Raw genomic sequence first — 23,689 nt, 5'->3', positions numbered from 1 at the left:
GGAAGGGTACTCGGAGGCCTGCAGTGCGGCTGCGCGCCGGGCTGCCGACGCGCCGGCGCGCAGAGGGGGCGGGGTGAAAGGTCACAGCGCGGCGGCGGGTCTGGCTGGCGGCGGCGGTGGCGGCGGGCGGGAGGAGAGTGCCCCGTGTGCACGTGTGGAGAAGCGGCGGCACCAGCGCGGCGGCGGGAGGCACCCTCGCCCCCTCTGGAGACGCAGGGCCGCGCTCGACTCTCGCGGCCTCCGTCACCCGCTCAGCTCCCTGCTCTAAGCGAGGAGGCCGGCTTGCGGGGTGGAGTGGCCCGAGCTGAGGGCGCGGAGAGCTCAGGGCGGCGACGACAACGGCGTTGATATCTGTGGTAACAACGGCCTCAGCAGGCGGGGAAGATGAAAGGGTGAGGAAGGGCAGCCGGGCAGGGCCCGACCGGCGGGGGAGAGGGGCTGCGAAGGAAGGGAGAGACTCCGGGCGAAGACCCGGCGGAGGGAGGTTTCTGGGCTTCTCTGCTCATGGAGGGGGCGGAGGCTTGGCTCCGGCTGTTGGCGGGCGAGACCCGGGGAACCTAGGGTTTGGGCCCGGAGGACGAGTGCGGGTTTAGTGCACACCAGCTGCTGAGTGGGGCGGCGGTGAAAAGCTGTCGTGAGGCGCCTGGGGCCTCCTGCCCGGGAGCGGACGGCGGAGCCACCCCCGGCCCGCCACTCCGAGTGAAGCGGTCTGGTTGTCTTCTTCAGATCCCGGCTCGACACTGAGAACTGTGGTGTTTGACACCTTTCGGGCTTATTCACACTTGGAAGCGGTGCAGAACCTTCTGGAGGGAGCAGAAATTGGAATAAAGAGCATGGAAAGGAGTATTAAGAGCTAGTGACTCAACTGGATTTGGGTTGGGTCAGAGCGAGTGGAGGAGGGGGAGAGAGCGTGAGCACTGAAGACTTGGGGTGCCAAAATGTTTAAGGAAGTATTGCTGATCAGTAGGTGGAGCTATTGCTCCAGCTGTTTACTGTTGCCCTTGTGCCGCGAGGGGGTCCTGGGTTCCTAGGAAGCTTTCTTTAGGGGTTTGGCGAAGTGAATATTCTTTCACAGGTTCCCTCTTGGACAAAGTTAGGGATTATTTTGGCTCGACTATTTCCATTTGGATAAGATGTCATCTTACTATTAAATTGCATACTGTTAAAAGTATTAATTACCTAACACGGTGTTTTAACATATTGACGGAGTGAGCCGTTTTGAAGCTTGCCTTTACTCTCCTTAGAGAACGAAATGGCATCTTAATCAGTGTTAAAAGTTTTCTGAGGTGCTGAGTGTTTTCTACGACAGCAGGTCAGTTAAAGAATTGTAACTGTGTTTTGAGTTAGCGAAGCCTTTCAGACTGTTTAGCAGCCCTTTTGAAGATGAAGTAGAAGTCAGTGTTCGAAGTAATCTCATACTGCCTAAAACAAGGGTCTGTATATTACTTCGGTGTGTATATGTGTTTGAGGTCGCAGAAGAGGTCCAAAAAAGTTTAATTTGAAGGTCTGTAGTGTGATTCCTTACTCTGATTTTGCTTTAAATATTGAGAATGCACTGTAATGTCGAATTGCGTGTTTTGTATCAAGTTTAGAAATCATGAAGAAAATTTCACAGTACCTGCATTAATTCACATCAAGTTCTAAAGAGTTGTAATCAGGATACTAATTGAGGGGTATTTGAAGTATGTGCTGCACTTGAATCATGATCTAGGAAGTTTGGCTGTTTTGTATATGATCCAGTATAACTTGGCGAGATTTATCTCTTTTTTTCCTTGAGTATGGATGCTGTCTCTTACTTGTTTTTGTGTTCTCATTGGCACTCAATACTTATTTGTCTTTGTTAAAGTAATAAAAATGAGGCTGAAGAGTTCTTGGTGTTGAGATTGTGCATGGATTTATAAACGAGTGCCTCTAAGGAATTATTCTGGATGTTTAGATCTAAAATCTTTTGGTCTAGCTCAGTCTGCCTAGGATGTAATGCTCTTCCTGATACTAACTTGGCAATAGAAATAATCTGCCTTCAGTTAACATACTCATGAGGCAATTATCTTTTTATTTAAAATGGTTATTTTATGTATAACAAACTGATGGAGGCCAATCTCCAGAAATGAGTAACTGGTCAAATTTAGAGGAAATTTATAGTTATTGAATCTGTACCTTAAGCCAGCAACTATGCCTAAAATGTAGAGTCCTTAAGTCTAGTTCCTGTCACCTCTTACTATTGGGAGCTTAAGATCATGTTCTTAATGGTAAACTTTTAAGATGATTTCAGAGGAATACTCCCTTTAACTTCTAAGGTGAACTAACTCCCAGGTAAGATGGGACTGTAAAATTTTTTTCATTTGTTAGTCTTGCCCTTAAGGCACTGAACAAATGAAGACAGTGGATATTATTTAAAAGATTTTAAGGTTCTTGAGTTCAAAGATTTGTATCACCGTGTACAATGTAGTCAGTGTTATAGTCCTGACTCTTGGTTTATGAAGGCCTGTGAAAATGAAACAGTGGTCCTGATTATGTGGTTTTTGTACGAAATTTTATTTGCTAAGTGTTTTATTGTATATTGAGCTAATTGAACTGTAAGTTGAATACAAATATCTAAAATTGAAAACATGCAGAACTCCTCACTCTGAATCAGTCTACTGTTTCAATATTTTACATCGTTGCCTATATTGTCTATCGTTTTGAAACTTTTAAAACTTAACTATTTTACCTGGCTTTTTCTTCATACTTTTACTTAGTTTTTTATTAGTAGCAGTAGGACATTCCATGGTATTGGCATGTATTTGCCTTTCCTCCATAGTAGATAAACTTCCAGTTGTTAATTACTGCATGCGTTTATATGCATGGTTTAGAAATTTGAAGTATATTATGAGATGTTACTTCCCTTGTACTGAGGTTGCTTGTTTTTATGAACCAGGGACATTATAGGTTGAATTTGTGGATGGTAAGCTGATTATTTTTATCTGTTCCCCTTTAGGGAGGGTGATATTCAAGCAAGAAGGTGTGCTGTACACGGCCATGACTGAAATGAGATGGCAGTGTAATTAGTCGATATAATAGAAAGTAAAACTGAATCCATTTGCCCTTCAATTGTAGCAAAGAGGTGTGAATTCTAATAAAGATGTCTTTAACTAGATGTGAATACGTGTGAACAAAGTAAAGATGACAGCAATAATATAGTATATAGAACAGTGTAGTTTCCTAATTGAAGTGTTAAAATATAAGATTCTGCAAGTAGAAATGAATCTATGTTGAGGAACTCAGAAAATAATTGTTACCTCTGACAGTTTATGGACTGGGAAAGGGCACAAATAACTTTACTGAGGTGCTAGAGACATTGTGTATCTTTACCTTGGGTATTGGTTGCAGAGGTGTATACATATGTATAAAATCATTGAGCTGTAACAAGATTTGTGCTCTTTACCGAGTGTATCTTATACGTCAATAAAAGGTTTTTTTTTAAGGTTTTATTGCTGTTTTTGTCAGGGAAAAAAAAACCCCCAAAACAGAAAAAACCAGTAAGGCTGAAGTATATAGAATTCGGGAACTTGTGTAAAACTGCAATTCATACTCCTTGCTTCTGTGAAGCCAATGATTTGTGGGATGTTGATTAAGTTACTGGATTTTAACAAATACTTTGTAATGTTCCCTTGCTTTGTTCAGATGAATTCATATAAAATATAACTTGTCTGTACCATAATTAAAAAAAATTAATATCCTAACTAATATAAAGGAGAATAAAAGGAAAGTAAACTGCAATATCTATTTCAATATGCAGATGAGCAGGTACAACAACACCATAAATTATAAGATCAGCTGTTTGCATCTATCTGTAAATATAATCAACTGTATAATTTTAAAAGTATATCTGCTACCAGTACAGATGTGTGCATTGGTGAGTAATGCTGTGTTGCCATCAGTGTTGTGATTTCTTCCCCAAATTGTGGATAGCTGTTGGTAAAGTTCTGAACAAAACGCACAATAATCAAGAATTTGTGGGTTGGAAAAGGTTTTAAAAGGCACTCATAAAGCATTATCTTTCAAAGCCAGTGCTTTTGCCAGACCAAACTAATATCTCTATTAAATTTCACTGCTAAATCCTCTCTTTTGGTCTGTAGAAATTCTTTTGACTCCTGATTTTCGCTTCTAGGTATTAGCTATGGCTTCCAGCTTTGTGCCATCTGAAAAGATACACCTTCTCAATTATTTAAATGGCTGTCCTTTTTTCTTTTTTTGAAAGTGCAGCCTACAGAAACCTTTAGAATACCAGTAGTAATCAATAGAAACATCCTTCCCATCATAGAAAGGAGAATTGTATGATTATAGTTTAATAACTACAAAATTGTTTAATTGTGCTATCACAGAACACTCCTTTCTCTTGAGCTGTTCTCTTCCATCATCTGCTGTTTACATTCATTCAGTGCCTGACGTATTAGCAGAACGTTAGTCCTGTCTTGTCCAATACAGTAGTGACTAGCAATGGTTGGCTGTGGAGCAGTTGAAATGTGTCTTGTGTTACTGAGGAGCTGAATTAAAATGTCAGTTGTTGGACAATTTTTATGTATGTTTCGAACAACTTGGATATGTGAATCCACTGTAAATTTTATGAAATATAAGTACAGATAAAACATTTCCAAGGAAAATTACCATCTGAATTGAGATGTGCCGTAAGTGTAATGTACGCTGGATTTAAAGACTTAGTATGAAAAAAAGATTTTTTTAAAAGGTCATCATTAAATTTCATTTTTATTACATGTTGCAATGATTTCAGCTGTTTCTTTTTGCCTTGTTAGTGTAGATATTAGGAAGAAAAAGTTTTTTTTAACAGGGATTTGAACCCTGGACCTAGAAATTTTTAAATTACATATGTGACTCGAATTATATTTCTGTTGGACGGTGCTGTGCTAGACCCTGAAAAAAACAAATTTGTCTAAAACATGATCCCTTCCCTTAGGATTTAGTTCCTGGATGGTAAATGTTTCAACTGTGGGACAACACATAGTGTGTGGCGGTTTATACCTCTGTGGTAACCACTCCTGGTTTTCGATTAAGATATTATAATCCAGTCATATCCTCTGGGTAAATGAAGGGGTAATTGGAAGTATGTATTTGCCTTGCCTGAGCTAGTACAACCTGTATTCTACCTCTGTCATTGCTAAAGGTGTTCTTAAGGGAAAACTTTGTTTCCCAAGTTCAGACCTCTCTTCTCAGTCTTCGGTAGAGCAGAATGCTTTCTTGTATAACTACTGGACACACATCCTTAATTATTTCTTTTGGATAATTCACTAGAGGAGAATTTTTTGGATCAGAAAGTACTGCCATTTTTAAAGCTCTGATATTTGTTGCCAACTGACCTCCAGAAAGATAGTAACAATTTATACTGCCAGCAGTGTATGAGAGTGCCCTTCTCTTCTTCAAGGGCTGATGGAGAAAGGGAGGAGCACTTGCAGAAACTTAAAGGAAATGGAGGAAGACATTGTGGCTGCCATTTCAGTGACGGGTGGTGTAAATTACCTTTGTCTGTGATGAGTGGCATACATTGAGCATTCCTAAAATGATAGAAATAACTAATAGTTTCTTGACAAGTTGGTTTTGAGGACATATACCCATATACCCTTAATTCTAATTTTACTTTGCTGATTAGGTGATAAATGGCCTTTCTTTCTTCCTTTCTTGTTGATTACTTGGTGGAGTTGGACATTTCCCACTTTTACTGGCCATTTGTATGCATTTTAAACATTTCTTATTTCTCCTTCCAGAAAACTAAGATATATTTAAGGAAATATTTGGATGCCCCCCACCCCCCAGAATGTAGAGTTTGTTATTTGTAGCGTAATTTATCTTCAAAAAGGAGATTTACTACAATGCAAAAGGCATTTGAACTAAAAGCAACCACATTTTATAGTTCAGTGTGCCACCAATAATAGTTAGCAGTAGTAGGGACACTGACTAATAAGTTTCTTGGCTTCTGGGCCCTCATTTCTTTGTCTCTTTTGCAGGTTGTGGGATCTTTAGTACCCCAACCAGGGATTGAACCCAGGCCCCGGCAGTGAAATCACTTGAATCCTAACCACTGGACCACCAGGGAATTCCCTCATTTCTTTGTCTTTAAAGAGAACAGCTTGAACCTGAATAGGAAAGGCCGAAGGTTTGAGTTCTTGTGCCAGTTCTAATCTGTTGATAGTATCTTATCAGTATTATATTTAGTCTGTTGATAGCTTTGATGAGTTCTCAGACTGTGGGGAAAACAAGTGATGTCATTGATTATTAATGGCATGTGTGTCGCATGTTTGCCATTCCTGGTCTCTGTCAGCTCTAGCTTTCTATGATACCAAGAAACAAAACTTTGGAATCATATTTGAATTGTTCTCTTTTAAGCTGCTCTCTTCATTTTCCTCTTGTGTCTGCTTTTTGGGACCTGCTCTCCCATCCCTTCCCCATGCCACTATTACCTTTTACAGAGGAGGCACTGTTAAGGCAATGTGCCAGGCAATAGTCTCATTTAATCCTCCCAGTAGCTCTAAGATAGTATCCATACTCTACTAATGTATCTGTAAATATAGTATAAAACAGATATAGAAGTGGGCCAAGAAGGGAAGAAAGCTTGTTGGGTGGTGGGGTTTTTGAGTAGTTTTATATGGCCAAAAAACAATGAGGGGGTGGTGGGGAGAAGGCTAGGCCAGTGGCCACAGCTAGGTGATGAAGGGCTAATTGAATTTTATTTGGTAGATTATGTGCAACTTTTTTGAAAGATCTTACGCAGAGAAGTAAAGTCAGATTTGTGTTTTAGAAGGATTATTCTGACTGTATTGTGATGGCTTTGTCTCCTTGGCTCTAGTCTTATTCCCCTTTATTAGGCTATTAAAATATGTGTTGAAATGAGGGGTTGAAATGATGGCCTGAACCATGCTGCTAAGAGAAAGGGTATAGGAGCAGGTTATAAAGTTAGTTGGGAGGCAGAAGTACCAGGGATTAAAATGGGATGTTAGAGTACATCTAAAGCTCAGTGTCTGTATTGGATGAATGATGGAGCTGTTCTTAAAGGTAGAGAACAAATTTCCTATGGAGAACGATGAGTTCAGTTTTTGATGTGTTGAATTTGTGATTCCTGTAGAGATAGCCAGTAAGCCATTGGAAATATGTGCTTGAATTCAGAGATTTGTAAGTAAAAACATCAGTGTTTAGGTAGTAGTAGGGGAAGAGCCATAGCTGGGAAGGGGCTCTCCTAATTGAACATATAGATAACGATGGAAAAATTTTTCAAAGGATAATTTTATTCTTTTTTAGGTTATAACCTTGAGTATATTGTGTCCCTGTGTGTGTGTTTAGCATTTCTAGTACCCAAACAAATAATTACTGAGATTTTTACACACCTGATACTTGCAGTCACACAGCTTGGAGGACTGATTCACCCACCACTACTTTTTTGATACCTGCTAAACCTCTAGAACAGTGACTTTCAACCAGCGGTACACCTCCCACCCCACTCTGGACATCTGATAATGTCTGGAGACATTTTTAGTTGTCACAGTGGGGTGGGATGGTTACTGACATCTAGTGGGTAAGGCTAGCAATGCTGCTAAACATCCCACAGTGCTCTGGGAAACCCCTCACAACAAAATTATCAAGCCCTAAATATCAGTAGTACCAAGATTGAGAAACTGCTCTAAAATCTAGATGAAATGAAAGAGAGCTCATCGGTTTTACTAAGGTCCTAGAGATTCTTAGATTTACTAAAAGTAATTTAGCAATCCTTGAAATAGTTGAGGTTCTGCCCTAAGTCTTGTAGTTCAGTAGAAGAGGTAAGGTTCGAAAACAGACGCTTATAGCAGTGCAGAAGTTCTGTGCCTTGGAAGAGTACAACTGTAATATAGTTCAAATGAGGTGGAAATCTCAGCAGGATGACAGGTTAAGGCCTCATGAGCAGTTAGTATTTAATCTGTGCTTTGATAAATGCTGAGTGGGCTTACTTTTAGGTTGAAGGAATTTATACTTCAGAGGAATCACTCTTTCATGTAATTTACTTGAAGGCAAGAGTTTAGAACCAGATTACTGCTAGCTAAGAAAAAACTATGTCTAAGCCCTTTGAAATTTTTAATCAAAGGACCATGGGCATACTTTGATCCTTGCTAAAAGACTTAAATTTTATGCAAAAGTCCTTTATCAGTACACCTTAAATAAATGTTGGGTATTTCTCTCTCTCTCTTAACCTTGAGAAGTAAAGATGACTCCTTTGAGGGAAGTCATATGGTGTGGCTAATCTTGCACTATAATGGAATTCGTAGACATAGGCCTGATTCTGGCTTTATTGATAATTGACTGTATAACTACAGGCACATCTGTCTCTGGGCTTCAGTTCCATCATCTGCAAAATGAAGGGGAAGAGGGCCAGTGGTTCTAAGGTCCCTTCCAGATCAAACACTCTTCATAAGAAGTGACCAGACAGTTAAAATTTTGTGCCAAGGTGCACTTAAATACCCATCTAAAGTATAAAGGCTTTGGGGCTTCCCTGGTGGCACAGTGGTTAAGAATCCACCTGCCAATGCAGGGGACACAGGTTCAAGCCCTGGTCCGGGAATATCCCACATGCTGCAGAGCAACTAAGCCCGTGTGCCACAACTACTGAGCCTGCGCTCTAGAGCTCATGAGCCACAACTACTGAAGCCTGCGCGCCTAGAGCCGGTGCTCTGCAACAAGAGAAGCCACGACAGTGAGAAGCCCGCGCACCTCAATGAGGGGTAGCCACCGCTCGCCGCAACTAGATAAAGCCCGTGGACAGCAACAAAGACCCAACACAGCCATAAATAAATAGATAAATACATTTATATTTTTAAAAAAGTATAAAGGATTTAAGCTTTCTCTATACATCATTTCCTCTTTTTGCTATGTAACTTTAACAGTCAGACTTTGCACAAGAAAGACCCACTTTTGTGTAGTCGTATCTCCATCTTGTGGCCTTTCAGAATATTGCCACTAAATTTTGTTTTTGTAATTATGGCCATAATTGACATTACCCTTAAAAGCTAGAAACATTTGAGTGCTTATTATCTGATGTTGCTGTACTAAATACTTTTCCCATTTTATCATAACACTTGTTTTTTAAGCCAAGGGTAAAGGTTTCCTACTACCATATTCTAAGTGCAAAGGTTATCTGAGATTTGACTGAGTAACAGGCTAATCTTGTGGTGCTACTCTCTAAAAGTAGGAGGCAAGTAGCTGTGTTTTCCAGATCTAAAGACTTGGTTCACATTTCTGTGGGTGCTTGTGCTGTATGAGTCTGTCCCCCCCCTTAGATCCTTAACCTCAAAACTTTGGTATGAAGATGCATTAGAGTTCGTTATGGATTTGAAAAACAAAAAAAAAATGACATGTCACTTGAATTTACTTGAGCTAAGAGAATAATTTAGTTTCTTTAATAACTACTGTCTTCAGTTTTTTAGTTAGGGTTGTGAACTCTAGTGCCAGCAGGAACCCAGGACCTGGGACCAAGCAGATAAGGTAAATGAGTAAAACAAGAAACGTAGGCTTTATGTAAAATCTTCTGATTTAAATATTAGCAACCAAGTTAATTTGGAAAAACAAAAAATTGTTGAGTCAAGTAGATGTGGCCACATGGCTGATTTGACTTTTAGGCCAGGAATTTGGGGCTTATCTACAGAACAGAGGTCTTGAACCGATAAATTAAAAATAGTCTATATTGTTAAATTATATTGAAATCTCACCTGAAGTAAGCAGTCAGTGTAGTGATTTTAAAAATCCAGCTTTCAGAGTTAGGCTGATTTGAGTTTGAGTCATAGCTCCTCAATACCAGTTATGTCACAAACATTAAAGCTATAGTGTAACATACTATACTGCTTGCATAAGGGAAATGATTAACATTTCATGGGGAAATGATTAACATTTTATGGAAACCCACTCTTATCATATAGTTTATTTTTTTGCAGTGGTCTATTCCACTTCTTTATGTCTGTCTTTAGTCTCTATTTCCCTTACCAGACTCCTTGGATTTAGAAATTTACACACATGCAGTAGGAAGTTTCTTGATTAAAGTGGGTGTTTAATTTTGTATGGTTAAAAGAACAAGCTTTATTACAGAAGTAAAGATTCCAGGGTAGGATGTGGGAATTTGAATTTTTTTTTTTTTTTTTTTTTAGAGAAATTAAGAGGATTAAATGAGTTAGTACATCTAAAGCAGTTCTTTTTTTTTTTTAATAGTAATCTTTTATTTATTTATTTATTTTTATATTTATTTTTGGCTGTGCTGGGTCTTCGTTTCTGTGCGAGGGCTTTCTCTAATTGTGGCGAGCGGGGGCCACTCTTCATCGCGGTGCGCGGGCCTCTCACTATCGTGGCCTCTCTTGTTGCGGAGCACAGGCTCCAGACGCACAAGCTCAGTAGTTGTGGTGCACGGGCTTAGTTGCTCCGCGGCATGTGGGATCTTCCCAGACCAGGGCTCGAACCCGTGTCCCCTGCATTAGCAGGCAGACTCTCAACCACTGCGCCACCAGGGAAGTCCCCGGGAATTTGAATTTTTAACCGCAAAATGATTCTGGTGTATAGCCAAGTTTGGAACCCAATCTTGGATTTTACGACACTGCTTCTCCAGATTTATCCCTACTCTCTTGAACATTGTTTCTCGGACACTTTTATGGGCTCCTACTCTTTTACTTCTGAAATGAGATTATCACTTCACACCACTAGAACAGCTATAAACAGAAAGGCAGTAAAAAGCATTGGTGAGGATCTAGAGAAACTGGAACCCTAAAACATAGCTAATGGGAATGTAAATGGTCTGGCCACTTAGGGAAACAGTTTAGAAACATATTAGTTTTCCCTTACTAGTGTAACAAATTACTACAAATTTAGTGGCTTAAACAACACAAATGTATCATCTTTGTTCCTGAGATCGAAAGTCTGAAAGGGGTTTCACTCTGTTAAAATCAAGATGTTGGTATGTATAGTGACTCCTGTCTACCTGAAATTTTAACATGTGACCTTATTTAGAAATAGGGTCTTTGCAGATGTAATTAAGTTGAGGTCATACTCAATTGGGGTGGGCCCTAAATGACTAATGTCCTTATAAGAAGAAGAGAGCATACGTACACACAGAAGACCATGTGAAGATAGAGGCAGATATTAGAGTTATGCTGCCACAAGCCAAGAAACACTTGAGGCCACCAGAAGCTGGCAAAGGCAAGGAAGGATTCTGCTCCAGAGCCTAGAGGGCATGGCCCTGCCGACATTCTGATTTTGGACTTCCAGCCTCCAATACTTCGAGAGAATACATTTTTGTTGTTTTAAGCCACTGAGTTTGTGGTAATTGGTTAAGGCAGCTCTGGGAAACTGATACAACAGGACTGTGTTTCTTCTAGAGGCTCAAGATGATAATACGTTTCCTTGCCTTTTCAGCTTCTAAGACCACTTGCATTCCTTGGTTCATGAGCCTTCATCTTCAAAGCCAGCAGCATAGCATCTTTAAGTCTTTCTTGTCTCTGCTTTTATTACATCTTCTCTGACTCCTAAGGACCTGTGTGATTACAGGGGGCCCACCCAGATAATCCTGGTTAATTTTCCCATCTCAAGGTCTTACATCTACAAAGCCCATTTTTCATGTAAAATAACATATTAAAGGTTCCTGAGATTAGAACATGGACAGTCTCTGGGGGCCATTATTCTGCCTACCACAGGCAGTTTCTTTAAAAAGTAAAACATGTACCCCAGTGTTCATTGCAGCACTATTTACAATAGCCAGGACACGGAAACAAATGTCCAGCGACAGATGAATGGAAAAGAAGATGTGGTACATATATACAGTGGAATATTACTCAGCCATAAAAAGGAATGAAATTGAGTCATTTGTAGAGATGTGGATGGACCTAGAGTCTGTCATACAGAGTGAAGTAAGCCAGAAAAAGAAAAATATTATATATTAACGCATATATGTGGAATCTAGAAAAATGGTGCAGATGAACCTATTTGCAGGGCAGGAATAGAGATGTAGACGTAGAGAACGGACATGTGGACACGGGGCAGGGGAGAGGAGGGTGGGATGAATTGGGAGATAAGGATGGACATATATACACTACCATGCATAAAATAGATAGCTAGTGGGAACATGCTATAAAGCATAGGAAGCTCAGCTTGGTGCTCTGTGATGACCTAGATGGGTGGGGTGGGAGGGAGGTCTAAGAGGGAGGGGATATAGCTATACATATAGCTGATTTACTTCATTGTACAGTAGAAGCTAACACAACATTGTAAAGCAATTATACTCCAATTAAAAAAAAAAAAAGTGAGACATATTTGCCATACGACCCAGCAGCCCCACTTCTAGGTATCTACCAGAAAAAAACTAAAGCCTATGTCTGCACACGTACTTGTATGCAGTAATCATAGCAGCATTGTTTATAATAGCCAGGAAGTAAATACAGTTAAAATGCCCATCAAGTGGTAAATGGATAAACAAAATGTGGTATATTCATACAGTGGAGTACTGTTCAGCTACTGACACAAATTGCAATATGGATGAACCTCAAAAACATTATGCTGTGTGAAGGAAGTCTAGTCCAAAAGATCACATTTATTGTATGAAATGTTCAGAAATAGCAAGTCTTTAGAAAGAAGGTAGATTTAGTGACTGGCTTGGAGTACATAAGGGGATTTATCTTAGCTGTGCACAAGGGATTTTGGGGGTGTGATGTGAGTACTCTAAAGCTGAATTGAGATGATGATTTCACAACCCTATAAATAGTTTAAAACCATTGAATTGTACACTTAAAATAGGTGAATTTTATAGTATGTAAATTATACCTCAAGAAGGCTGTTTAAGAGAAAAATAAATGAGAGGGATGTAAGGGGATGAGGCTCATACACCTAAATGTAATAAAACTTCTAGAAGAAAACAAACATCTAAATGTTAGTGGCCTTGGGTTAGGCAAAGATTTGTTAGATAGTACCCTGAAAAGCATGATCCACAAAGAAATTCATCAAAATGTATAACTTCTGCTGTGTGAAAAACACTGTTAAGAAAATGAAAAAAGCTACAGACTGGGAGAAATCCTCTGCAACATACGTAACTCGCAAAGGACATGTATTCATAGTAACTTAAATCTCAATAATTCGAACCCAGGATTTTTTTAAGAGCAAAAGATTTCAACAGCACCTTTACCAACTAAGATAATATGGGTAGCAAAGAAGTACATGAAAAGATGTTCACCATTATTTAGGGATATGCAAATTAGAACCGCAGTGAAATGTCAGTACACACCTATTAGAATGGCATAAATTTTAAAAGTTGACAGTGCCAAACACTGGTTTGGATGCAGAACACCTGAAACTCTCGTACATTTAACTAATGATCCAGTATCCCCTCTCCTACGTGTTTATTCAAGGGAAAGAAAAACTTACATTCACACAAGAACCTGTACAGAAATTGTTTGTGGCAGCTTTATTCGTAATCTCCAAAAACTGGAAACACCCAAATGCCCTTCAATAAAAGTATAAACCATGGTACATCCATACAATGGAGTACTACTCAGCAATAGCAAGGAATGAAGTTGATACAGTAGTGTGGTGAATCTCAAAGGCATTGTGCTGAATGAAAGAAGCCAGGCAAATGGGAATGTATTGTGTGATTCCATTTATGTGGTATTCTTGAAAAGGCAAAACTATGGGAAACAAAACATTAATGATTGCCTGGGAGTGGTGGTAGAGCTGAACTGCAAAGGGTCATGTGGGAGACTTTTGGGGTGATAGAACCATTGTGTTTCTTGATAATTGTGGTAGTTAGGTGACTATACGTATTTGTCAAAACTCAGAACTATACGCCTGAAGTTAATTTTATATAGGGAATTCCTTGGTGGTCCAGTGGTTAGGACTCGGTGCTTTCACTGCTGTGGGCCTGGGTTCGATCCCTGGGTGGGGAACTAAGATCCCACAAGCCATGCAGCCAAAAAAAAAAAGGAATTAAAAAAAAAGTTTATGTGAACTTTTAAAAGTTTTTTTTGTTTTGTTTTAGCTAAGAAAGAAATTTTTTTTTCCTAAGAAAGTAAATTGACCCCCAAAAACGGCTGGAAAATAAAGGAGCAACTAATAGTTGATACAAATTAGAAAATTGCAAGCTGGTGGACTTGAATACACTACAATAATAATTATATTAAATCTGAGCAGACTAAATACTCTGATTACCAAATTAAAGGAACAAGACTCTTATGCATTTGCTGTTTATAAAAAGACACTTTAAATATAAGGCCACAGAAGTTCAAAGTAAAGGGTGGTAGAAGATACACCATGCAACACTGATTAGAAGAAAACAGTGTGTCTGTACTGATAAAGTAGACTTTAAGGCAAGAAATATTACAGCAAAGAGGGACATTTCAAAATGATAAAAGGATCGATTCATCAACTCATAACAGTGCCAAATATTTATGCTGTTAATAACATAACTTGAAAATACAGAAGCAAGCATTGACAGAACTGAAGAGCAAGAAGAAACACTTCCAAACTTTCTTTGAGGCCAACAAACCTTATTGATAACAAAACCTATCAAGAATATTATAAGGGAAAAAAAGGGTGTGTCAGAGTTAAGACTTCCTGACATATCATTTGAACAGACCTAAAGGAGGTGAGAGAGTAAACTTGCAGCCAAGAATGGAAAGGCCACCAACTGAGATAGGGAAAGCTACAGGTGAAGCAGATTTTGCGGGGAAGATCAGATAGCTAGTTTTGGATATGTTTAATTTGAGCTGTCTACTAGAGATGCTTTGGCATTTAGGAGTGATTTCTAGGCTAGAGACAGAAATTTGGGAGTTGGCAGCATTAAATCCATAAGACTATATATAGATTGAGGTCACCGAGAGAATGTAGAGAAGACAATGAAGTACCATCTTGATGTGCAAGGCTCTCCTCTCCAACCGCTGCTTCCACATTTACACAAAGCATACTTTGTTTTACCATAGCAAACTGCCTGTGGTTTGGGGAATACATGAATGTAAACTCCTTTGCATTCCAGGTGTTAGCACATAGGTGTTGAAATATTTATTGAAATAGAACTGATTTATGCTTTGAATAGGCAACTATTATGTTCATAAGAACTATAGAAATTTTAGATTCACGATGGAATTCTTAAAATCTCTATTATTTAATTTTCTAATCAAGTTCTTTTAACTTCTAAAAGCTTTTTGGTTGTTTACAGTCAAATGATGTTCTAATTTACTTGACATTTCTACATAACTCTCTCTGTTTATGCCTTTGGTACTACATGTTCTTTACTGAATTATATTTACAAGTTGATGATATTACTCTGATATATTTAGAATATCCACATCTTAGAATAATTTGGAGCTAAGTGATCAGGATTACAGAAGTGTTCCGTTTCAATCAGACATATCATGTTCAGGAGAGTTAAACTGTATCTGAAGGTGAATTTTGCTGACAAAGTTATATTTAATAGACATTTTAAAATTCTGTTTCTAGCATATGCTGACAGTCTGGTAATAATAAAAATTGATTATAAACAGCAAGGTCCTACTGTATAGCACAGGGAACTATATCCGGTTTCCTGGGATAAACCATAATGGAAAAGAATATTAAACAAAGAATGTATATATGTATAAAACTGAGTCACTTTGCTGTACAGCAGAGATTGGCACAATATTGTAAATCAACTGTACTTCAATTTAAAAAAATCAAACTTGATTAATTTCTTTCTTAAATTTAAACAGCTACCAAACAATACAGTATTCCAATTCTGTTTTAAAACTTGTCAGTATATATGTGCATGGAAGAATATTGGAAGACTGTATATGTCTAACTCATTTCTATGGTGTTGGGTTTGTTTTTTTGTTTTTTTTTTTAAATCAAGACACATGTTTTTTTAAATTAGGCATGGAAAGATTAAGCTGCTTATTCCCTAATGATTCAATATTGTATTTTGTATTTAGTCTTGATCTGCCCACCCTAATGGAAATTTTTTTAGTAGTTACCTTTTATTAGTTTCAGTCTACCATACTGCACCATGACCACTTTTTCCTTCTGTATGAAGTCATGAAATACCTGGTTATTATCCTTTTGAAACTTATACATATACTTGAAGCATGGTAATTACCTAGAAATTATTCTTATACTCTTAAAAACTCAAGTTCTTTCACTTATTATCTAGGAACTTCCTAGATTCTGAAGTTTTCCTTTATTGTTGTTTACTATTAGATTTCATAATGTAATTTTTCAATCACTATTAAAATACAGAGACTGGCTTTTGAGTGCAGTGGAGTAATTTTTTTTTTTTTTTTTTTTCTGTGTGGCATGTGGGATCTTAGTTCCCCAACCAGGGATCTGTCCTGTGCCCCCTGCAGTGGAAGCGAGGGGTCCTAACCACTGGACCGCTAGGGAATTCCCCTGGATTAATTTTTAAATGGTGTGTTCTAAATATAATCAATATAATAAGCTATCTTATATTTAAAATAAATTACTGCACCCAATCTGTGGTACAATACTAAAGAGTAGCATTAGGTTAAGTGAAATAAGCCAGATAGAGAAAGACAAATACTGCATATATTACTTATATGTGGAATCTTAAAAAAAAAAAGTCAAGCTCTTAGAAACAGAGAGTAGAAAAGTGGTTTCCAGGTGGGGAAGATAGGGAAAGGTTGGTTAAAGGGTACAAACTTTCAGCTGTAAGGTGAATAAGTTCAGAGAATCCAAAGTATAACATAGTTGATAACACCGTATCGTATAATTTAAATTTGCTAAGAGAGTAGAACTTAAATGTTCTCACCAAAAAAAAAAAAAAAAAGGTAGGTGATGGATGTATTAATTAAGTGGGAGGAATCCTTTTTTTAAAAAAAAGAATAGACTGTGCAGGTAAGATGTGATCCCTGTATTTTAAGGTGAAATGTCATTTACCTCAGCCTTAAAGAAGAGAAAGCCAGGGTGTGCTTTAATGAAAAGGGAAGTTTTTCTGTGAATGAGATGTAATCTAGTAAAGAAGACATGACTCAGTACTTCCCTGGTGGCGCAGTGGTTAAGAATCCGCCTGCCGATGCAGGGGACACGGGTTCGATCCCTGGTCCAGGAAGATCCCACATGCCATGGAGCAACTAAGCCCATGCGCCGCAACTACTGAGCACACGTGCCACCACTACAGAAACCCACGCGCCTAGAGCCCGTGCACCGCAACAAGAGAAGCCACCACAATGAGAAGCCACCGCAATGAGAAGCCCGTGCACTGCGAAGCCTGTGCACTGCAACAAAGAGTAGCCCCCACTTGTGGCAACTAGAGAAAGCCCACGCGCAGGAACGCAGACCCAATGCAGCCAAAGATAAAAGACATGCAAGATATACAAGGGTGGTCGGTCACAATAGTGAATAATAAAAAACAGTAGCATACAAATGAAATAATTGAGGCAGGAAGGCTAAAGTTCCAAATGAGTATACTGGTATGTAATCAGGTTTTTTTGTTTTTTAAGAACTGTAATACATTCTGTTCGTTTCTGATTATCTTATTAACATTTCAGAGAACATTGTTATAAAAATTATCCACAAACCACACATTGTTTGAATGTGCTTTTAAACATTTTTCTGTATGTTAACAAAAGTTGGAGATACATATATATATATCCCCAGGAAACAATATATCAGTCTTTCTAATATAAATGTATCATGTTTTATTTAATTAACCAGTCCCCTAATGGTGGACACTCAGATTTTTTTCTTTTCCTTTTTTTTTTTTAACCATTATAAAAGTGTGATGATTAGCTTTCTTGTTTAGTCGTTTCTCTAACAGAGTTTTCAAAACCTCTGTGCATATGATGTAAATGGTTAATTAGGGTGCATTGTTTGCATTTTCCTGCTATTGACTAATGCAGTTGTGATGTGGAACTAGCACCTAGTGGTAGGACATACGTCATTTTCTAGCTGCTTGGTTGGCATCAGATTGTTTTGTTTATTTTTGAACTCATTTTTAGTTTGACAATTTTTTTTTATAAGATACTATTTTTTAAATTTATTTATATTTTGGCTGCATTGGGTCTTCGTTGCTGCGCTCATGTTTTCTCTAGTTGTGGCTGGTGGGGACTTCTGTTCGTTGCAATGTGTGGGCTTCTCATTGTGGTGGCTTCTCTTGTTGCGGAGCACGGGTTCTAGGGACGCGGGCTTCAGTAGCTGTGGTGCGTGGGCTCAGTAGTTGTGGCTCACGGGCTCTAGAGCGCAGGCTCAATAGTTGTGGCGCACGGTGGGATCTTCCCGGACCAGGGATTGAACCCGTGTCCCCTGCATTGGCAGGCGGATGACATTGTTTTCTTTAAATGTTTTTATGACCCACTGTTAAGATTTTTTTTAATTTTTTAAAAACTTTTTATTTTATATTGGAGTATAGTTGATTACCAATGTTGTGTTAGTTTCAGGTGTGTTAAGGTTTTTAAGAAGGCAAATAGTGTATATAAGCAACTCTACAAATGATAGTGCTGGTGGTAATAGGAAGAAAAATTGTGTAGTTGCTATTCAGGTTTGTCTTGTCACTTTTGATCAACCTTTAGCATGTGGTGGTGAGATTGATTTGAGCGCTTAAAAATTTGTTGACAGCTCTATAGGCAAATCAACTTTATTACTATGAGTCTGACACTTTTTAGTGGTTATCCCTTTTCCCATGGAACCGATTGTTTTGGTTAAGTATGGTTACTTAGCAATGCTACTGTTGTGTTCTTGATAAGTAGTTTTCAAGCTGGGGTTTGTTTTGTTTGTTTGGTTGGTTTTGTTTTGTTTCTGAAATGTAGATTCCCATGTTCCATTTCCAGAGACTCTGCTTCTGAAGGGGGTGGGGGTGGGGCGTCCAGGAATCTGGATTTGGTCACCACCCTCTGTGACTCTGGTGTATGTGGTTCCTGTGTCCAGTGGCTAGAATACACGTGATCCTTGCATATTTTGATTATTTTCTTAGAATAAATTCTTAGAGTGGGGATACTTTGACAAAGGAGGTGTACTTTTTAGGCTTTTTAGTACATAGTTGTAGATTGTCTTCCAGAGATGTTGTATCTATTTACATCCCTGCCAGCAGAGTATAAATATCTTACTTGCCACCCCTTTGCCAATTAGGTATCATCAGTCTTTTTGACCAGTAATAGATGTCTTTAAATTTTTCTGAAAATTTCAGCATTTGTATGTAGATTATTATTCTGGCCTTCTTACTAATTGTTGTTTACTGTATTTGTCTCTAAATGTATACAATTGTATGAAAGCTAGGAGTTGGAACCTGGATGGAATGACTGGCAAAATCTGCTTATAAATGGTGATCTTCATAGGAGTGTAAGGTTACTGTGAAAGGGTTGGATTTATCAGTCATGTAAAAAAGACTTGGTACCCTTTTAATATGTCCATCTTAACAAATGAAGCTAATTATATTTTATTGAGTACATTTTGGTTTGTTCCAGTAGCCGGATCGAGCTGGGAGATGTGACACCACACAATATTAAGCAGTTGAAGAGATTAAACCAGGTGATCTTCCCAGTCAGCTACAATGACAAGTTCTATAAGGATGTGCTGGAGGTTGGCGAGCTAGCAAAACTTGGTATGATACGGTTTTTCTTCTTCCCTTCATTTGTTTATTCATGTTCTTGACCTCTAGTTTTTAATATCAGGGCAAAAAAAGAGTTAACTGATTTAATCTCCTTGTCTTACAAGTGAGGAAATGGGGGCGATCCAGGTTCTGAGAAAAATCAAGATAAAATAAAATACTTGAATTTCAAAAGGAAATGCTAAATATCTTTTCTTATTTAGGCTGTGTCTGTGTTTTCACGTATTTAAGAGGGGTCTTAAATTCTTAAGGTATAGGATATTTTTGAGGCTATTGATACTCAGAGTAGCTGATAAAATTTAATTAATGCTAATAACAACAATTTAGTCGTTGTATAAGGGGAGGGAAAGATTCAGTAAAATGTGTTATTCTGTCTGCTAAACTTTGTATCTTTATATTTTCCTTGGCAGCCTATTTCAATGATATTGCAGTAGGTGCAGTATGCTGTAGGGTGGATCATTCACAGAATCAGAAGAGACTTTACATCATGACACTAGGATGTCTGGCACCATACCGAAGGCTAGGAATAGGTAAAATTATTTGTGGTTTTTGGTTTTGTTTTTTTCTTTAAAGAAGCATAAATACATTGGTACTGTTCCTGACCCCACTAAGGCAATATTTCTTCTAGGAATACTGGGAAAGTGTTACTGAATTATATAAAGTAAGGTGGAAAAGAACTGTTTTATATGTCAATTGAACATAATTCGGTTGAAAGCCCTATATATAAATAGATTTGTTACTAATACCCCTTTTGCTTTTTCTGTTTTCCTTCTTCCTGGAAGGGCTGTATATAAAGATTGCTTGTCTGCTAGCAGTTTTAAACACAGTGGGTAGTGTAGAGAGAAAAAAATGGTGGAAAATCAGGATGTCTGGTGTTTACCTCAAATTCTATTAGGACTCAGTAAGATGTTTAGTTTAAAGATTGATTTTTATGAGATTACTTATTTGTTGTTTGTCTTGTTAATAGGAACTAAAATGTTAAATCATGTCTTAAACATCTGTGAAAAAGATGGCACTTTTGACAACATCTATCTGTAAGTAAAGTCATATTTAATGATCTTATCTAAAGAATTTAATAAATTGGCAATAGAAATCTTTACTAGAAAATTTAAAATCTGGTCACTTACTGTCTTTTGGAAATACCATGGAAGTGGTAGTTACGAAGTTTGTTTTGATAATAGATAAGGAACCTGCGATAAAACATTCTTGTTTTGCTTTATTACATTGGGGTGGGAGCTCCAAAGTCACATATGTGAAACCAAGATTAAAACTCAAATCTTCAGAATTTAAGAAATTAATACCATTAATACTACTTTTATCATGCCATCTGTTTACACTCTGCGTTTTGTTCAAGGCTCTCAGTGACACGCTCATTAGTAGTAGAATTTAATCATCAAAATCAGAGAGTACCTAGCTGATTTATACTTGAATCTTAAGAGTAAGGCTAAGATGGCAACTATGGATTCTTTTTCTTTCTTTTTTCATTGAAGTATAGTTGATTTACAGTGCTGTGCCAATCTCTGCTATACAGCAAAGTGACTTATACACATACATATGTTCTTTTTTAATATTCTTTTCCATTATGGTTTATCCCAGGAGATTGAATATAGTTCCCTATGTGGATTCTTTATAATACAGATATTGAGATTATTCTCATTTTCACTTTGGCATTGGGAGAGATTAAATTATATAATGCTGTTTTGAGGAGTAATTGAGAAAGCACAAATTATTTTCAAAATCTAACATGTTTTTTATCAATCAGAAAGATATATTCAGGCATTTGAGACCCTAGGTTTTGTTTGTTTGTTTTTTAATGTGTTACTGTGGTCTTTGAATCATCCCTATAGTTATTTACGCACTTTTAGTTACAGGAACCTTTTCTCCTCTTGCAATAAAAAATGTTATGATACTTTAACCTTTGTTGATTTTAAGAATAAACGCTGTTCCTGCATCTCCTAATCTCAGCTAGCTGTCTTCCAAATGTTAGATTAAGAGTTAGGTTAGAAGTATAAATTTGTCATCAAAGTTTCTCTGTAATGAATACCTAATCTTTGTTGATAGCTAGTAATTGTAAAGGGAGTCTAACAAATGTCTGCAGTATTCCAGCTCCAACCAATAGCTATCTGTGGAGGACACATAAAAGCTGATGGAATCTTAATTTTTTTTTTCCGATACCCTCTTGTATCTCAGGCATGTCCAGATCAGCAATGAGTCTGCAATTGACTTCTACAGAAAGTTTGGCTTTGAGATTATTGAGACAAAGAAGAACTACTATAAGAGAATAGAGCCCGCTGATGCTCATGTGCTGCAGAAAAACCTCAAAGTCCCTTCTGGCCAGAACGCAGATGTGCAAAAGACAGACAACTGAACAAATTACAGATGAACTTTCTTGCACTTGCTTGTCGCCAAATAAAAGAGAGGCCCATTGATTCCCCCCCCCCTTTCTTTTAAACCTTTCCCCCTTCCTTGTTCTTGTGTTTCCTCCTTTCAAAACTTCCTTCCCTTTCCTCTAAAAGTTTTAAACTTTTAAGGACTTATTAATCATGTTTGGATTGTTTTAGTTTTCTTATTTTTGTGAGGTGGTTTGATTGTAGGAAGGAGAAGGTATAGATCTGTTTAGTTTCACAGTTAAGATATATGGTCCCAAAAACTTGAGTGTCAATTTCATTTGTTTTTTTAATGTCCTGCTTTCACATTGAAGGGCAGAGCCTACAAAATATTGTATATTTCAGAGGACGAGAAGCAGCAGCAGCAATATCTTGTTCTCTAACTCATAGACAAGTTTAGTGTGTTCGTGGTACTTTGGGGTTTTCAAGATTCTGTGGGATACTAATCCCTGTACATTGCCTTCACTCCACCTTTTGTCCTTCTGAGTATTATCTCAGGAGTTGGACCATTGTTATCCTTGTAAGAAATACTAAGCTTATTTTGTTCTGTTAAGCAGTTATTTCTTCCTTCCTCGCTGGTGGCTGACGGTGGGTGGGACAGTCTGAGTAGGTGGTATTATACTTTGGTCTCAGCATTTGAGTTAAACTGCTTTTTGCTAATGAGCGGGCTGGTTGTTAGCAGGTTTATTTTTCCTGCTGTTGATTGTTAGAAGTGGCATTAACTTTTGGAGTGTGGGCTGGTGAGATTAATTTTTTTTAATATCCCAGCTAGAGATAATGGCCTTTAACTGACCTAAAGAGGTTGGTTGTGATTTGCTTTTTTTTCTCCTGTCCTTTTTCTTCAGTAAATCCACAATAGTTAGTCAAACCTTAAAAACGGAGTTGATGTCCTTATAGGTCAATGCCCCTAAATAAACCTGAAGCAGGTGTTGTCTTTTGGACATATTAAAAAATACCTAAAAGGAAGCTTAGATGGACTTGTGGCACAACAAATGCATTTAATGTCAGCTAATGCAGACTGTTAGAAGTGTGGCCACTGAGCATTTGATTTTAGAGGAAGGAATATCTAGACAGTATTTTTGAGAATAACATAGCTGTGCTAATTGCTTATCTGTTGGAGAACATCCCAGATTTGCTTACATTCTGTGCCTGTGATATTGAGTTTAAGGATTTGGGGGTGGGAGAATTATTAAACATATTGCTTCTATTCTTGGAAAAAGTAGAAGTCTAGAAGTGTTAATAACGCAAATGTCACTGTGACCTCTTCTACTGACAGGACTGGTTTATGCCAGATCGTTTCCTGGCACATAGGGAGTGGCTTTGACGGGTCGATAACTTTTTGTAAGATAGAAGACATCTGAAATTTTCATGTTTTCCTCCATAATCCCATCTCCAATATTTAAAATTTTCTACATTGCCAATACTGGTGGCCCAAGAAATGTTTTCATTAGACTTTAAAATAATGCACAGAGCTTGAATTTTCTGTCATTTGACTTTAAAAGGAAGATTGATTCGTAATATTTATCCTCTTACGTAAATTCTGGCATAAAAGTTTCATCTCTTCAAATATGTTGAATGACAAAATTTTACACAATGTTTATGCACATTTTATAATCTTAAGTTCTTATTTGAGAATGTAAAAATACAAGGTACAATAAACTTCAGCAGTTTTAGTTGAGTGCCAAGAATAATATAGAAAAGGAAGATAGTTGATAAATGAGTTTATAGGGTTATA

General features: G+C 37.9%; 1 protein-coding gene across 2 annotated transcripts; it reads left to right on the top strand.

The window, feature by feature from the left end:
* Window positions 1-91: 91 nt before the first annotated feature.
* NAA50 (N-alpha-acetyltransferase 50, NatE catalytic subunit) lies at window positions 92-23,173 on the top strand. 2 transcript variants are annotated; one of them, XM_061193089.1, is made up of 5 exons: window positions 92-392; window positions 19,428-19,561; window positions 19,978-20,097; window positions 20,535-20,601; window positions 21,758-23,173. In XM_061193089.1, exons 1-5 carry the CDS (start codon window positions 385-387, stop codon window positions 21,933-21,935), a joined length of 507 nt encoding a protein of 168 aa, XP_061049072.1. In that variant the 5' UTR covers window positions 92-384; the 3' UTR covers window positions 21,936-23,173. The 2 variants fall into 2 exon arrangements, with proteins under 2 accessions (XP_061049072.1, XP_061049071.1); XM_061193088.1 differs by having other exon boundaries at window positions 19,425-19,561.
* The last annotated feature ends 516 nt before the right edge of the window (window positions 23,174-23,689 follow it).

Source organism: Eubalaena glacialis, chromosome 6 (genome assembly GCF_028564815.1).
Source record: "Eubalaena glacialis isolate mEubGla1 chromosome 6, mEubGla1.1.hap2.+ XY, whole genome shotgun sequence".
In the NCBI taxonomy this organism is placed as follows: Eukaryota; Metazoa; Chordata; class Mammalia; order Artiodactyla; family Balaenidae; genus Eubalaena; species Eubalaena glacialis.
This window is presented reverse-complemented; position numbering and strand designations above follow the sequence as displayed.

Bases quoted from the DNA above. Each gene is read 5' to 3' on its own strand.
- NAA50 (XM_061193088.1), top strand. The intron at 19,562-19,977 runs GTATGATACGGT...TTTCCTTGGCAG, and splicing joins TGGCGAGCTAGCAAAACTTG to CCTATTTCAATGATATTGCA. The intron at 20,602-21,757 runs GTAAGTAAAGTC...CTTGTATCTCAG, and splicing joins ACTTTTGACAACATCTATCT to GCATGTCCAGATCAGCAATG.